This window comes from Vanacampus margaritifer, chromosome 4 (genome assembly GCF_051991255.1).
Source record: "Vanacampus margaritifer isolate UIUO_Vmar chromosome 4, RoL_Vmar_1.0, whole genome shotgun sequence".
In the NCBI taxonomy this organism is placed as follows: domain Eukaryota; kingdom Metazoa; phylum Chordata; class Actinopteri; order Syngnathiformes; family Syngnathidae; genus Vanacampus; species Vanacampus margaritifer.
This window is the reverse complement of record NC_135435.1, coordinates 11,923,161-11,938,992: the sequence shown is the minus strand read 5'-3', so window position 1 is coordinate 11,938,992 and position 15,832 is coordinate 11,923,161. Positions and strand designations below refer to the sequence as shown.

The window sequence follows — 15,832 nt, the reverse complement described above, 5'->3', positions numbered from 1 at the left end:
AGGTCTTACTTACTTTCAGGTCAAAAGCATTTAATTTAACAACAATAAATATACCCTAAATGTCATTTTTTGACGTGATATAATTTATAAAAGTGATCTAAAATACACTCACACAATAATGTCATTCCTATGTACATGCGTTATAACAATTGCCTACGCTGTCAAATTTGACCCGTGTCTACTAAAATGGAGTTTAAGTTTACCAGTGTGCATTAAATCAGGATAAAATGGTGGGAGTCTTGACACTGTGAAACTGTTCATACCATAAATGTTTTTTTTTTTTTAATGGGACAGTAATAACTATGTTAAAGAGAGCATTCCCAAGAAGTGCCAGTTTCCACTAGGGATGTTCGATACCACTTTTTATTTTTTCAGAGCAATACCAGTACGAGTACTCAACTCTTGACTAATCACTGGTACTACTATAGCAAGTACTAATACCACTAGTAAAACAATGACAGGCAGTTTTAGAGAAAGACCTAGATAACCCAATATAGCATTTTTCCTTAAATTACCTGAAATTATTGGCAATTTTCTATTCACCTAATTTCTAGTTCCTGATTTTAAAACGGCCACAAGTGTATCAGCCTCCATTGCAAGTACTGATACCTTGAAACAAGGTATAATCCCGATGCTGTTACCTAGTATCAGTACCCATCAGTTTCCACCACATTTGCACTGGTTCCAGCAGAAACATGCAGTTGTTGGTCTTTGAAGGGTCATGGGAGAATCTCGAAACAACATAAATTATCTGTTCCCCATTGAAATGAATTGGAGCGTTGTGTGTCTATACTGTACTTATATTTTTGTATTTTATTACTTTTTTATAACATCATGGCCAGGGCACTACAGATGGAAAATAGCCTTCTGGCTAATTTTGGCTTTTTTAACTCATGAATTTATATGTGTTTGATTAAATTGTCTCCTTTTAAATAATTCAAATTCAAATTTAATATAATTAAATAATAATCAAAATAATTAGTTTTTTTCTCAAATGTGTTTTTTCTTCAATTCACTGGACATAGTGCTGCTCCCTCTGCTCTGTGTGCCTTGACCACCTGGTGGCAGTGTAATACAGACATACATGGTGCAGTAAAACACTTCTCAGTAAGCCACAATATTATTAATCACAAAGACAATAAAGAATATCTATAAGGACTGTGTTATCTGTCTAAATGTGTTGATTTACTATTTGTGTTCAAATATCCGTTGCTATAACAGTGACACAGATACTATTCGTTAAGTCCGTCTACCGTCTATGGCAGTTAGCATTGTTCGTTAGCATTAAGTCAAAGCGATTTACCAAAGCTATGTGGTTGTTTTAACGGGGACTGGCAATGAACAGCTTGAAGCCTTTTTTCTTATTATTATTTTTTTTTAATTTTTTTTTAAATATGTCTTGGAAAAGCCATGGGGGAATGTCGTAACATTGAAAGTATTAAAACAGTAATTATGGGGTGTCAAATATAAACTCTTCTGTAAAAATGACATTACGGATTCATCATCTGTTAACAGACTTAATACTTTTTGAAAATGTCTGTCAATCATAATTTGATATAGACAATAATTATGAGAATTTGATTAGTCAAAATCGACCCGAAACATTATGTCTGCATTGAAAATTAACACTATCTACAGGTTACAAAAAATACCTTCTTTTTTCCCCCCCAACAGGAAAAGATCAAGCGTATTCAGCAGATTCGGATGGAGAAAGAACTCAGGGCACAGCAAATTTTGGAGGTACAGAATCTGACCCAACAGCCCCTGATTAAGCAGAACATTCCTGGATAACTGTAGCCCCTCCGACTACTGTATAGTGTTTTTAATCTTCCTAAAGCTCATTACGGAATAGTGGCATGCTTTGGAGGCGTTGCGTCTTCTTAGGCATAATTCCATATGGAACTAATGCTAAATTGGTCTTGGTTGACGGCTGTTGAATATTAAAATGGCGGTTGGTGCCTCTTCAGACCTTATTTAAATTGGACAGAAAAAGTCTTTTTTCCCCCCCATCAGACAACAGTAACAGTTCAGCGTAAGTGGGTCGAGAGGAGATGGGGGGGAAAAAAAAGGTGCCACACACAAACACACAGAGATGCTTACACATACACAGACGCACATAGAAGTGCTTGCAATTATAATGCCGCAGCTTCAAAGTGTTTTAGGACTAAATCAATTTTGAGTCGACACGGTTGACAAGACACGCTTAACAGGAGGTTTCAACATTTTCACAATTACGTGTTAAAGAGATACATAATTCATTGGCAGTGTTCTACAAATTTGACTGGCATTCCCGGGGCATGGAATGTTTGCTGAAACCGCAAACCGCAAACATTGGGCTGAAGTCACGGCGAAAGCCGAGCTCATCCGAAACTGATTGACACTCGTCTGTTTTTGACTTGAATCTTTATTCGCAGGCCAAGCGTAGGAAGAAGGAAGAAGCGGCCAATGCCAAAATATTGGAGGCTGAGAAACGAATAAAGGTATGACTCACTAAAGCCCTGGATTGAATTTAACACTACATTAATTTCTGGACTATACCTGACCGCTAGCTAAATTTGGGGAATACTCGAGTTTGTTACACGTATAAGCCGCACCCGACTGTAAGCCGCAGGTATTTTAATGTTACCGCACCGGGTTCCCACTACTTTCTTTTTCATAATGAGGGCACAAATTGTCTCATTCTCGTTCTCTCTCCTACTGTATTTAGGCTCACTTGTTTTGTTTTGCTCTGCCTGACACTCTTGCGCTACCCTTATATTGCGCCCCATTGTGATCTGATGGATAAGCTGCACCTTTGTATTAGCCACAGGGTCAAATGTAAGTGAAAAAAAGTAGCGGCTTGTAGTCCAGAAATTACTGTAGTTTAAATACATGGATTGTTAAAAAACTAAAACAAAGCAAAAAAACATTGATTGAGTATCCTTCATATCACTCTTAAGGCCCATGTACTAGTAGACAATTCCAAATTAACTCATATGTTCCCAAAAAGTCTATTTTAAATGTTTTAAGTGTCCCAAAGACGTATTTATAGTTTATTTTTTTATTATTATTTTTTTAATGCTATAGCATACAGAAGGCTTTGATGCAGTTTCTCAACTGCAAATAACGGTTGAAGATATGGTAGTTATTACACAAATGGCCAGAAGGTGGCAACAGAGCAAAGGAGATGAACCAGGGCCATGATGAAAAAAACCTTTTTTTTCCTGATGAAAGAAGAGATTTTAATTTTTCTTTTGGTAGGTTCCATGTTTTTAGAGCAATAGAACGCAATATTCAGTGTGCCTTGCAAAATCTGTCAAATTCCAGTAAAACAGCCGGGAGTGAAGGAGGATTGCTTCTGTGAAAATGGCGGGGAGTGAATGAGTTAATCGAACAACTGGGTCTTACGAGTAATGTTTTTTTTTCCCACTTATAGTGCCACCTTTGGCCCACAAGTACTCAATTCAAATTTTAATAAACTGCTGTACTGCACTACAAACTATTAGTAAGCAAAGACAGTACTGAGGGGAAAAACATTGCTAGTAAGACAGTTGTTCCACTAATGCATACGAGTACAAGGACTGTAAAAAGTATTATTTATTAGCTATCCTTGATAGTCATCGGAATACAATTTTATAGTAGTAGAACAAATGTATGTAGACATTTTGTTGTTTTTGACTTTTCACACTACTAGTGCCACTTTCATTCAGCTAATATGTAATTAAACCTTAGGATAATAAACAATTGTTCCACTACTGTGCTGATGTCTTTTATTAGTGGACAAAGTGCATAAACTAGTACTTGGGCGTAAATTTTTTATCAATATTTTTTTTTCACGCCAAATTTGAAGAGCACCGGTTATGTGTTAATTCTTTTGACATTTAATGTTATGAGGACGTTTTAAAAAAAAAAATTTGATCCACTGCACACGCTCATCCTCCTCTTTTTCTAATCAATGAATTTCTTGCGTAATTTAAAATGGGAAAAAATGACTCCAATATTTTGCGGAACAAATATTCTAAATGTCATACGCAAAGATTTATTAAATGCTTTACTTTAATGCATGTAATTATATTTATTGCTCAAACAACTCGTGCTACCTTAAACATACACTAAAGGATTATCTGCGGTCAAAATTAATTCATGATTAATGCGATATTTTTGTGTGATTAATTAATCAGTTATGCTTTAACTTTGACAGCACTAATTTAAAATAGAACGTATTTATACATTTTTGAGAGCAAATTAGTTAATGTCTGATCTAAAGGTCCATGTATGAATTAACTAGTTAATGGTGGGACAACTTTGGCATACTAATAAGATAACCACATTACTAGTGAGTCAAAAACTGTTCATCAGATGAAAATGACTGTAGTATCTAGTGCTTCTCTAATCATACTAGTAGCACACAAAATTCGACTGGTGCAGTTTTGCCTCACCAGTAACATAGTAGTTGTCTCACTAATGCTGAAACTGTCATAGTACTGTGCATAAGTGTCATACAGTAGTGGAACATTGCTAGTAAGATAGTCATTGTAAGTAGTGCACACCTAATCATTCCACTACGGCGCTGAATCACACGGAGCTTAACTAGGACATCAAGGGTGTCAAATAAATGCTGAAACACCTTTCCATAAAGTTGTTCCAGCATTTTTTTTTCATGTCCTTGATAGCCATATTAAGGCCCATGTACTAGTAGTCTTTTGTCCTAATAGGACAATAACATGTTAGTAGTGATGCAAAACTGTCTACTTGTTGACAACCGTGTGCTACTAGTGACATTATAAAATTTGATTTAACATCCAGTGTTTCATTAGTATTATTAATAGTGGACAGATAGTTGTGCAATATAACGATATGTTTTAAAAATACCATATAAAATGTCTGATATAATGGTTACGTTGTTTTTTATTGTTTATTTTTTTACATGTATGGACAATGTGTGCTAAAATAAATCATTATCAACACGTGAAGAGATGCTTGCACCAGATTTAGCAGAAATGTTTTTTTTCCAACTGTAGTCTATTGCTGGAGTTCCCTCATCACAACTAAAGGATTGCTGTTTATTTTTTGCCAATAAGAAATAAGTCAGTATTTCTTTCTTTCTTCACTTTATTTAATTTCACCTCATTTTAAGGGCAAATATTATATCAGGATCATTATTGGGTTTTTAAATCACCTCTATCGGGACTATTAACATTGACTACTGGGATGCCAAAGTTGTCCTATTAGTTTGTAGCTAAAAATGAATGAGATAATTGCAAGATACTAAGTTACTGGGCTTTTTTTTTTTGTTCTTACTTTGAAGCTCGCTAGTGTTCCTTTTCAGTTGGCACGGCTTCCAAAAAAACAAAATGGGGATTGGCAGGAGTATCACAGTGTATTGATGTTCCCCCCTCATCTCTCTTTTGTCTCCAAGGAGAAAGAACTGAGGAGACAGCAGGCGGAGATCCTGAAGCACCAGGTAGGCAACTTAAACACTAACTGCTCAACAATGGAAGCATTTGCCTCTGTGTGGGTGTGCGTGCGTGCGTGTGTTTTAAGTAAATGCGTGAACGTGTGCGTGGTTAATCAGCAAACGTCAACTTGTAATGAAAGTCATGAGTAATTCTGAATATGAGAACGCCATGCTTTCTGGTTCTGGATATTACTTCTGTTTCATAATATTTTGCCAACTCTCTCTGCCAGGAGTTGGAGAGGCATAGACTAGATATGGTATGGGTATGTTTATTTTTGTACATCTAACACCTGCATCGTGTAACTGGTTGTGTTATGGTTGTCATAGCAATGCATTAAGTGTAGCACTGGCTGCTGTCATACTACATTCTTCTGCATGGCTTTCCAGCAAAACAAACAAAAGAGAAAAAAAGAGTCAGTATGCTGCCTCCATCTGCTCGTCCTGAGGGACAACTGACCCTGTCACATTGGCCAGGCAGCTTCTGTCCCCTTCCCCCATTCCCTCACCCCCCCGCCCCTTCTTCTACTCAGAATGCATTGCAAAGACTGCTAGCCCAAACCACACTCACTGTGTCTCAAAGTGCACTCGAGGAGTTTCCATCCATCACATACATTGTCTTAATTGTTGTATTGGACTAGCGTGTGTTGCTCATGAGTGGGGTTGCAAAATTGAGGGGATTTCAAAGACGGGAACTTCACAACATGGGAGTTAACGGGAATATAAAACAGGAAGCAAACCTACTCATGAGTGCTTGATTATTTGGCCCAGATGTTAAGCTTGTGTCTGTTCGTCCGTGCGTCTGTTCTGCTGTCCGAGTGCTGGACTTTAACCTGCCCAAGCCTCGTCACCGCTTCTGCACAACATTGAACGGAGCGTTACGGCGAATCGTTTTGTCTACCAGTTGGATCACCCACGTCACTGTCAGTTCATTTGGCGGCAGAAGCAGCATGTAGTCAGATCATTGCCATGATCGATTCCACCATGGGGACAAATGGGTTCTGTCTAATATTTTCTTTTGGCCTGTAGACTTTCTCACAAATGCACAGCTGCAGCTGAATCTAAAAAGGTCTGCCCTATCTGTCCCTTATGCTCTTTAAGAGCTATTGAATCATGCCCATTGGACCCTCATACAAACTTTAAGGGTGCAGATTACATGGGCAATTGAAGTGGATTTTATTGTACTTGTTTTGACACACACTGAACCCGTTATCTCGGATATTTTTCAAACTCACCGACAATAGGTTAAAATCCAAGATACAGAGAGACTAGGGGTGTAACGAAAAGTGATTTGACTCAAAAAAACACTTTTGATTCAAAAAAGTGGAGGCGTCGAATCGAATTGGCCCACACAAATAATCATCTTTGAATGAAATGCCACATTTACAGTACTGACAAGTTCATTCTTATGTACAAGAAACTCATAACATTATACCATCTTGAACTGTGCTGTTGCATATCGAATTGAATGGTAATCCCATTGAATCGAACCAAATCAACTCGTTCCACTGTATAATCAAACCGACCTTCAATCGTATTGCAAACTATATATCGAGGTATGCATCGAATTGTCTTTTGTGGAGATATGCACAACCCTTAAAAGTGACCGTATAAAAACTTTTTAAAATACTTTTGCCCCTCCATCATGAATAACACATCAAAGTCAATTGAAAACACACTATATACCAAACCCAATGCATATAACAATTCATTTTCCCCTACTAACACATTTAAATGCTATTTATTTAGTTCCATGGCCAAAACACCCCAAACGTTTTTGATTTAATCAAGAAAAGCAGGATTGAATTGTTAAATATAAAAGCATAATGAAATGTAACAGAATAATCATAAAAATAATAATTCTAAAATGTAAATTAAACCAGAAATCACAGTTTTCGTGTATTGACATATGCCTTTTAATAGGTGTGACCTAGTGAGTGATGTAAGGAGATTTGACATTTACAATGCACCATGCTCCTTGAGAGTACAGTATACTCATTTTGTCCTAACTCAGTGCACCACTATACTATAAAAAAAAAAATTAAAACCTGTGATGTCACATGGTGGCATGAACAATGACGCTCTGTATTACAGACATATAAATCACAATTACATTCCATTTTAGTAAAAAAAAAAGAAAAGAAAAATCAAACCACCACAAGGACTGCCAGGCTCCCAGCCTGTTTTTTTTAATTGTGTATCACAACGTTAAAATGCTCCTCACAACCATTTGAGTCAGTGTGCTGGGAATGTTCTTGGCAGGCTGAACTCGTGGTAATTGTGTCCTTTGGTGGATCACAGTGGGAATGACAGTCTGATACCGTCGAGGGGAAAACCTGAAGAGATCAAATAAAATGATAGTCAGTCACCGGTGATTCTCGTGGCCTTTTTTTTTTTTTTGCAGGAGACTGTGAATCATGCACCAGAGAACAAAATAGATGTCTCATCCTCCGCAGTCTCATACTGTGCTAATACTAAAGCTGCCAAACTCACTGAAGTGTAACTGCTCTGTTTGTAGCTCATCATTTCTTTTTGTCGTCCCCTCCACTAAATATTATTAGTAAAGCGTCAAATAAATGTCACCAATGACTAATACAATATATTATCGTCTGCCAACCAATATTTTGTCGCTTGTATTCTCTCCGCTTTAGCTTAGATGCGCCGTCACTGATTGCAGCTGCTTCTCTTTTTTGAGCCTGTCATCACATCTACTACGTATCGCATCTATGTGTTGCTTTTTGGTTGTCATCGTACTACTGTGCTCTTCACGTAATGCTTCCACCATACATGTGACAGTATACATGTGAAGCATCGTTTTGTGTTTGTTCCAAGTATGGTGCCTCTAATGAATTTAGAGCATTACTATTGTATTAATACACTAAAATTGTATGGCCTTGTCCGGGCTATTTGCAGTATGTGCCTGTTACTGTAATGTGCCTCTTGTTTTCTGCCACTGTAGGAGAGAGAAAGGAGGAGGCAGCATGTAATGCTGATGAAGGCTGTTGAGGCCCGCAAGAAAGCAGAGGTAGTCATAGGCTGAAAAATAAATTAAAAAACAACACACACATACACGCACACACAACATCAGGGTGTCCAAACGTTTTCCAGGCTAAAACCAAATCAATCAGGAAAATCTTTTATATTATAGTAGGGCTGGGTTTCAAAAATTTAATAATTGATTTTCCTTTTCAAGCCTGATATCAATTCATAAAAACATGAACCGGTTATTTTTAATATCACTTTTCCCCATAAATTTATAAGAAAATTGAATTTTAATGGCTTTTTTTTGTATCGTAATGATTTCTTAAAATTTACTGTTCACATGAATTGAATTTGAATTTGAATTTGTGAGAGATCTGACTTATTGCACTTTAAGACAATTGTTTTTTTTATTGTTTTTTTTTTTTTACATTTGCAATTATTGAAATATAATTATGAAAGTATTTATATCTCATCCTTATTGATCTAAATCAATTAACCCGTAATTGCCTCCGTAAAATTTAATTTGGCATTTAATGTTTGTGGAGTTTTTATCATAATATCATAAGAATTTATGTTCCATAATTAATCAGTATCAGACTAAAGTGAAGTGAATCGAATTGGGAAAAATCAAACTCAAATAGTGAGTCAAAATCGAATCGATTCAGGAAATTTTAATCGATACCCAGCCCTATTATAGTATTATATTTTTTCTGTTGTCAATGATTAAAATGGTGTGGACTCTTTTTCAAAGGTCTTAGCTATGAATGATGCAATGAATAAAACAATGAACTGACTAAGCAGTGCAATAGGTGGAAATGAGTTTGCACACAATCTTACCTTGGTTGCCAACAAGTTTCTTCAGCACCAAAGAATTACAGTTGCACCACAGTAGTTGCCATGGGCCACTTAAAAAAATGAAGGCGGACTGCAAATGGCCCCTGGGGCAGTAGTTTGGACACCCCTACGCCATGCCATAAAAACAGGAAGTCATTATTCCTTAGTCGACTCCCCATGTTCTCCCATTATTGTTCACTCTTTCCCTCCCAAGAGTCTGGCCCTCCAGCACTTTTCCTTTGAATGCATAGCTGCAATCAAACACTCGTCTGCTTTCACACACACACAAATACAAATGCAGCTATACACAAATCTACACTCTGTAGAAATACTTTTTCTCCTAATGCTTCTGCAAATTCTGGACTCCTTAGGAGCGCGAGCGCCTGCGGCAGGAAAAAAGGGACGAGAAGCGTCTCAACAAAGAGCGCAAGCTGGAGCAGCGCAGGCTGGAGTTGGAGATAGCCCGAGAGCTGAAGAAGCCAAATGAAGACATGTGCCTGTCTGATCAGAAGGTAGTTAAGATCTTTAGCAGTATGTTTATTTATATACATATGTAGATATGTTGCTTAGTGTAGGTGTATTTCCTTCATTTATCCATCACACATACTGGGGCAAATTTGACTTGTTTTGCCATTTGTCAGCAATATAAATAGCCTAAGTGTCATCCAAACTACATAACAATGTGGGTGAAACTCAAAACCATCAAAGAATAAAATAGTGTAAATTGTGTCTGTTTTGGGTCGAATAGGACATCACATTGTTTGATAGTGGATGATTTTATCCAAAAATGAGTGTTGTAAAACATAACAAAATGTGCTTTTTTATGAAGGATTAAAAATCTATTTATTAATGTCAGGCAGGCTTTTGATACATTTTGAAATGATCTCATTCATAATAAATAATTATGATGAAGATATTCTGGAACACTGTGTGAATTCAAAATGAACATTCAAGTATGTTGCTAGATATGTTTTTATAAGACATTGATGACCATAATGAGACAATAGTGAAGTGATATTTTTAGATGTATGCCACCAAGTGGCTAATGGTAGTACTACATAATATTAAAGGTCGTAACAAAGCACATTTGATACAGCTTGACCAATTCACCAAATGAGAGAATATTGCTTATTTGAACTTAACACAAAACATTATACCCTAATTGTCGTCTTCAGGCTCTCCCCGACTTCTCCAGAATTCCCGGGCTGATCCTTCCAGGGCGGGCAGTGTCCGACTGTTTGATGCTGATGCAGTTCTTGCGAGGATTTGGAAAGGTTTTGGGCCTGGACTTGAATGCTGATGTGCCAACACTGGGTATGCTACAGGAGGGCTTGCTCAATGTGGGTGACAGCATGGGTCAAGTCCAAGACCTCCTGGTCAAACTACTCTCTCTGGCAGTCTGTGATCCTGGTTTACCCCCTGGACAAAAAGTAAGTTAAGATGTCAAACTTCAGTGTTGTCTGGGATTGTTTACACTATGTTGGAATGTAATTCATTTGTGTGAATGATGTTTTTATTTATTTAATTTGAAAATCATGCATAGGTATAAATGTTCAGAATATACATAGGTCCCATGAAAGGTCCGGTAAATTTATAGAAAATGTCTTGTAAATTTTCATATGAAGTTACTGCAAACTGTGGAATTTGGGAAATATTTCCAATTGAAAAATGACCATAATAATTTATAGAACTGAGCTAACGGGGAATTGAGGGTAATTTAATGGAAAATGATTATTATATACAGTATGCTTAGTCTTGTCATTCTAAGTAACATCCATGCAAAAATAAATAGCTCTCCCTGCCCAGATGTGAGGGCATTACAGCATAATTGACTAAGCAGCTGTTTTTTGCAACCCTATGTATGAATGAAAGAAAGCTTGTAACTTCAGTAAAAATGGAACATCATCTACTTCTCTTCTAGACAAAGACCATGCTGGGTGACCATCTGACAAACGTTGGCATAAACCGGGATAATGTGTCTGAGGTGCTGCAGATGTACATGGGGGCCCATTGTGCCAATACCGATCTGGCCCCTCTGGCCCTCAGTTTAAAGACAAAGGCTTTCCAGGCCCACACGCCTTCCCAGAAAGCGTCCATCCTGGGATTCCTAGCTAACGAGCTGGCTTGCAGCAAAGTCGTTATCAGGTATCGCATGTAGTTATATATAGTAATATGTACACGTGTTACAGCATTTGGGTGAAATTTGAATGAACATAAAATAAAATGTACGAACCCTAACCCTAACCCTAAAAAAAAAGGTGTAAATATGGAGCATTTGCATTTGGTTAATTGGAATACAAGGCTCCATGTAAACTGAGCTAAGTTTTCGGTACTTTTTATTTTTTTGCACAACTTCATGTTCTCTAACAAGCTGAACAGCAGAATTCACAACAGGTGTTTGAGACAAAAAATTGTCCAACGATGCCTTTCTCAGTGGCCACTTGTAATGGCAAGGCCTCAAATAGGATTTTCTCATATGGAAAAGGCCACTAAGCTTAAGAGTACAACAGTGTCATCAGCGGGTTGCAACAGAGATAGAGGGACTGGAAGAGTACCAATAGAAAGGCATAGCTGACAGACATCCTTGAAAAAGTTGCATATTTTGCCTTTCAGCTCCATGTTAGAGAACACTCAATAAAATTTTGTAAGTAATATATGTGCTGTATTTAGAAAATCAGCCAATAGATCTCACAATATTGCACCCCTTCTTACAGTGAAATTGATAAGAGCCTGGATCAGATGGCAAATGTGAGGAAAGATAAAATTATCATGGAGGGGAAACTTAAGAAGTAAGTTATATTAGCTTTACAGTTTTTTTTCTTTTGTTTTTATAACTAGACAATATAACCCTCAAACTATATTTCCCCATGCAGATTGAGAACCATTTATGCCAAACGCACTGGGAGGAGGGAAGCCAGCGTGGGTGTGGAAGAGAACCAGTCTCTCTGTACGCCGTCTTCAGCTATCAAACGCAAGAGGAAACTTGGTGCTGACAGCGACGACGACGACGATGACGACGATGACAGTGACGATCCGGCAGATGATGATGAAGATGAGGATGAAGACGACCTTAAGAAGGTTAAAAAAGTGGAAACGTATGATGAGGTAAAAAAAAAAAAAAAACGAAAGAAATATTTATATGCATCATTAACATTTTGGAAATAACTGATTTTTTTCTGTTGTCAGGATGAAGTTGACCAAGCCACTAGTGTGGAGGAGCTAGAAAAGCAGATAGAAAAGTTAGCTAAGGTATTGTTACTTTGATCTATTTTCTTCCTTCATTGGTACTCGCTGCCAGTTTGCTAAACAAACATTGCAGAATATATGTCAATTAAAAAACGTGAATGCTGTGTCCAACTTCAGCAACATCACCAGACTCGAAGAAAGCTGTTTGAAATATCCCATTCCCTGCGCTCCATGATGTACGGCCAAGATCGTTACCGCCGTCGATACTGGGTACTTCCACACTGTGGAGGGGTCTTCATTGAAGCCATGGAGAGTGGAGAAGGTAATTGTAGTACAACAAGAGACAGTGTTGGTCTTGCATAGTCATGCTGGATTTTACAACCATTTCTGCTTGTTTGTGGTCATTTTTGGCCTCAGACAAACATAAATTTGTCATGAGTTCAAGTATTGTGTTCTTTGTTCCTCTCGCTGCATAAATAAATAAATTTTCAGGTATTTTTAACCTGGAAATTCATTTGTTTACATGATGCACAGGTTGGAAAGAACCAAAAATAGCATTTTCGTATATTCGCAGTGCCACTGTTTTTTCTTATATTGCTAGTCTTTCTACAATGACATCCCGTATCCACCAGTTACCACAAAAAAATCCTACATACATACATACATACATACATAAAGCGAAATGTAATATATTTTGTATTTGAAGTCAAGAGTATTTTATCACATTTTGTCATTACAATTTATATAGTCTACAATATAAAATAACAACACCTTTGTTATTAGTGATTGACCAAAGTCAAAATTACAGGATATGGTCTCATTATTATAATGAGATCATATCTTGTCATTTTGGCTTGGTATCTCATTACTAAAAGATAATCTCATTATGACTTTGTACGTTATCTCGTGAGTATGATCTAGCTTTTTTTTTTCTTTTTGTCTTTTTTTTTTTATAATTCCATATTTACTGCCCACATAACCTGAAATTGCTCTTATATGTAAAAAGTAAAAATTTATAAAATTGATTGATTTCTGATGTATTGAAAGAGAAAAAAGTTTAAAATCTGGCTAAAATTCCCACTCTGGGCTGCTTCATTACATTTGTATTAAATCAGTGAAAACGGTTCCAAAAGAGAATGCAAGTTGGACACAAATGGCCAATAGTGTTAATTTTATCCGCCATTTTTAAATTTAGTCTCAGGTTTAGTCCAGTTTCAATCACACTTTTTATCATAGTTACAGGTAGTCAACCTCATCCTGTTTTTATTTAATCACACTTTTAGTCAACTATAAATCTAGCATTTTAGTCTTTATTTTAGTCCAAGAAAATATCATTTTGTTTTTCTAGTTTTAGTCAACAAAAACTGTCAACGTTTTAGTCTAGTTTTAGTCAGGACAATCATTTTACCTCTGGTATTTTTATTGTCAGCAGATAATGTTGAACATCTAAAACTATTTCACATAATATTTTCTCATCTTTTCGATGAAAAAAAACGTTGCCACATATTAGTGGCTAATATGTATGGCTTCGTGCTATGAGCTAAATTAGCCAGCATTAGTTAGCGGTCAGATTAACATTGTTGGAATGTTATAGCCGTTGGATTAATGTTACATTATAACTAATTTAAAAAAAATATTTTATTTTTTACTTTCACCGTGAATCCACACCTCCTTTCTGTCCCATGTGTGTGTGCATGTTGCACTGCTAGCTGCAGATTTGAAAGGGCGTGTGTCACATGATAGGGTCACAGTGACAGGAGTTTACGAAATATAATACAATTTTCGTCTCATCTTTGTTCATGAACTAAAATGTCTATAGATTTGAGTCTGGTTTTTAATAAGTGAGTGCATTTTCATTTCGTCTTCATTAGTCGACGAAAATGCATACTGATTTAGTCCCAGTTATTGTTTATTAATGAAGGTTTTAGTTTAATCTAGTTTTTGTCTGGTGAAAAATGTGTGTTGAAGTATTTTTGTTTAGTTTTTGTTAACGAAATTAACACTAATGGCCAACATAGAACCCTGAGAGTAAAGTTACAATTCCAAGACTTGTGATATTGTCTTATTTGCATTCAGCTCCAGAGGAACTTGAGGAGGAGCGACAGAGGCGGAGAAGAGCAGCAGAGGAAGTCAAGGTCAAAGATGAACCTCTGGAGATTGAAGTGGAGAAGGACAAACCTGCCTCATGTCCTGGTCTCCCACATGGCTTGCAACAACACAGGGAAGAGGAGACCGAGCATGAAGAGAGGAAGAACTCTCCAACCACCTTCTACCAACAACAAGGCTACGTGTCTCAACTTTGTCCAGACGCTCCCAGAGAAACTGTGATGAAGGTGGAGGACCAGGGGAGCACTCACGTTGGACAGAATGGCAACCGTACATGTTCTCCTATTGCCACAACGAGCGTGATGTCATACTCCCCCTCTCACAATACCTCAGAGCCGGCAGTGGCAAAAACCGCTGTGATTGTCGGTCATGACACTTCAAATGTCCCCGGCCCGATCTCGACCTCCCTGTCGGCCCGGTGCCTGCCGGCCAAGCGTGAAAACCCGGGGGACACTCCTCCCGCCTCTTCCCCAACTCCATCCCAACAACTCTCCCTCCAGCCCAACGACCAGCTGCTTCGGGTTCTGACGGAGAGGAGCGGACACTGGTTCAGCCTGCTCCCTCGCAACCCCTGCGACCTTTCCTCCCTCACGACGACCCCTCCCGGGGCCCTTGATGACGCTCCCCAGGCGTCCTCCACACCCAGCAAGCCCAGATCTCCTCCAGCGTCACCTGCACTCCCTCTCACTCCTTCTGCGGCGTCGGCCTCGGTCAGCCCCCATCACCCTGCTGGCCTTCTCACCTACCCTCTCTCAGCACTGCAGGTGAGGCCCCTAAATTATTCATTTACAAAATTGAAGGTTGGCTCTTAGTGAAAATAAGGCTTTTAAATTTGTACACACCATAAAGAAGTATCGTTAACAATCATGACCAAATTGTATAATTAAACAAATCACCAAGTGAGGTTTCAAAATGGTGAAAAATCTAGCCGTTGTCTCCGCTCTCACTGTGAGTGTGTCCTCTGAATGCCTTGAAACCACATGCTGCTCAACTGTCAAATACCACTAACTACGACCTAGAAAAACAGAAATATATCCACTTAAATACTCCAGTGACTAGAATATATCACAATGGGTCATCGCATGGTTTTTCCACGCCACAACAATGAGGTGCTCTATAATGGTCATGTCATATGTTGGTTGTCAAGTCAGACTTCTTTCTCTTTTCGCCTTTCTCTGCGTGATGAGCATGCCCTCAGCCAACAACGAGGAACTCTAAACCATGCCGAAGGGTATCACTGGGCCCATTTGTGATTTCACTTTATGGTAAAAATATACGGTATTTTAGCAT

At 37.9% G+C, this 15,832-nt stretch overlaps 1 protein-coding gene across 14 annotated transcripts in view; it reads left to right on the top strand.

Moving 5' to 3' along the window:
• baz2ba (bromodomain adjacent to zinc finger domain, 2Ba) overlaps nt 1–15,832 on the top strand; it is a 105,557-nt gene that overhangs the window by 79,208 nt on the left and 10,517 nt on the right. For 6 of the 14 annotated variants that reach the window (XM_077563733.1, XM_077563729.1, XM_077563730.1 and 3 more), the window contains 13 exons: nt 1,675–1,740; nt 2,415–2,480; nt 5,399–5,443; nt 5,668–5,694; nt 8,394–8,459; nt 9,622–9,762; nt 10,426–10,680; nt 11,172–11,395; nt 11,965–12,039; nt 12,124–12,355; nt 12,437–12,499; nt 12,614–12,758; nt 14,513–15,306. In XM_077563733.1, the coding sequence (XP_077419859.1) occupies nt 1,675–1,740; nt 2,415–2,480; nt 5,399–5,443; nt 5,668–5,694; nt 8,394–8,459; nt 9,622–9,762; nt 10,426–10,680; nt 11,172–11,395; nt 11,965–12,039; nt 12,124–12,355; nt 12,437–12,499; nt 12,614–12,758; nt 14,513–15,306 (2,199 nt within the window). The remainder of the gene's footprint in view (nt 1–1,674; nt 1,741–2,414; nt 2,481–5,398; nt 5,444–5,667; nt 5,695–8,393; nt 8,460–9,621; nt 9,763–10,425; nt 10,681–11,171; nt 11,396–11,964; nt 12,040–12,123; nt 12,356–12,436; nt 12,500–12,613; nt 12,759–14,512; nt 15,307–15,832) is intronic. The other 8 variants (XM_077563734.1, XM_077563731.1, XM_077563732.1 and 5 more) reach the window with 5 other exon arrangements.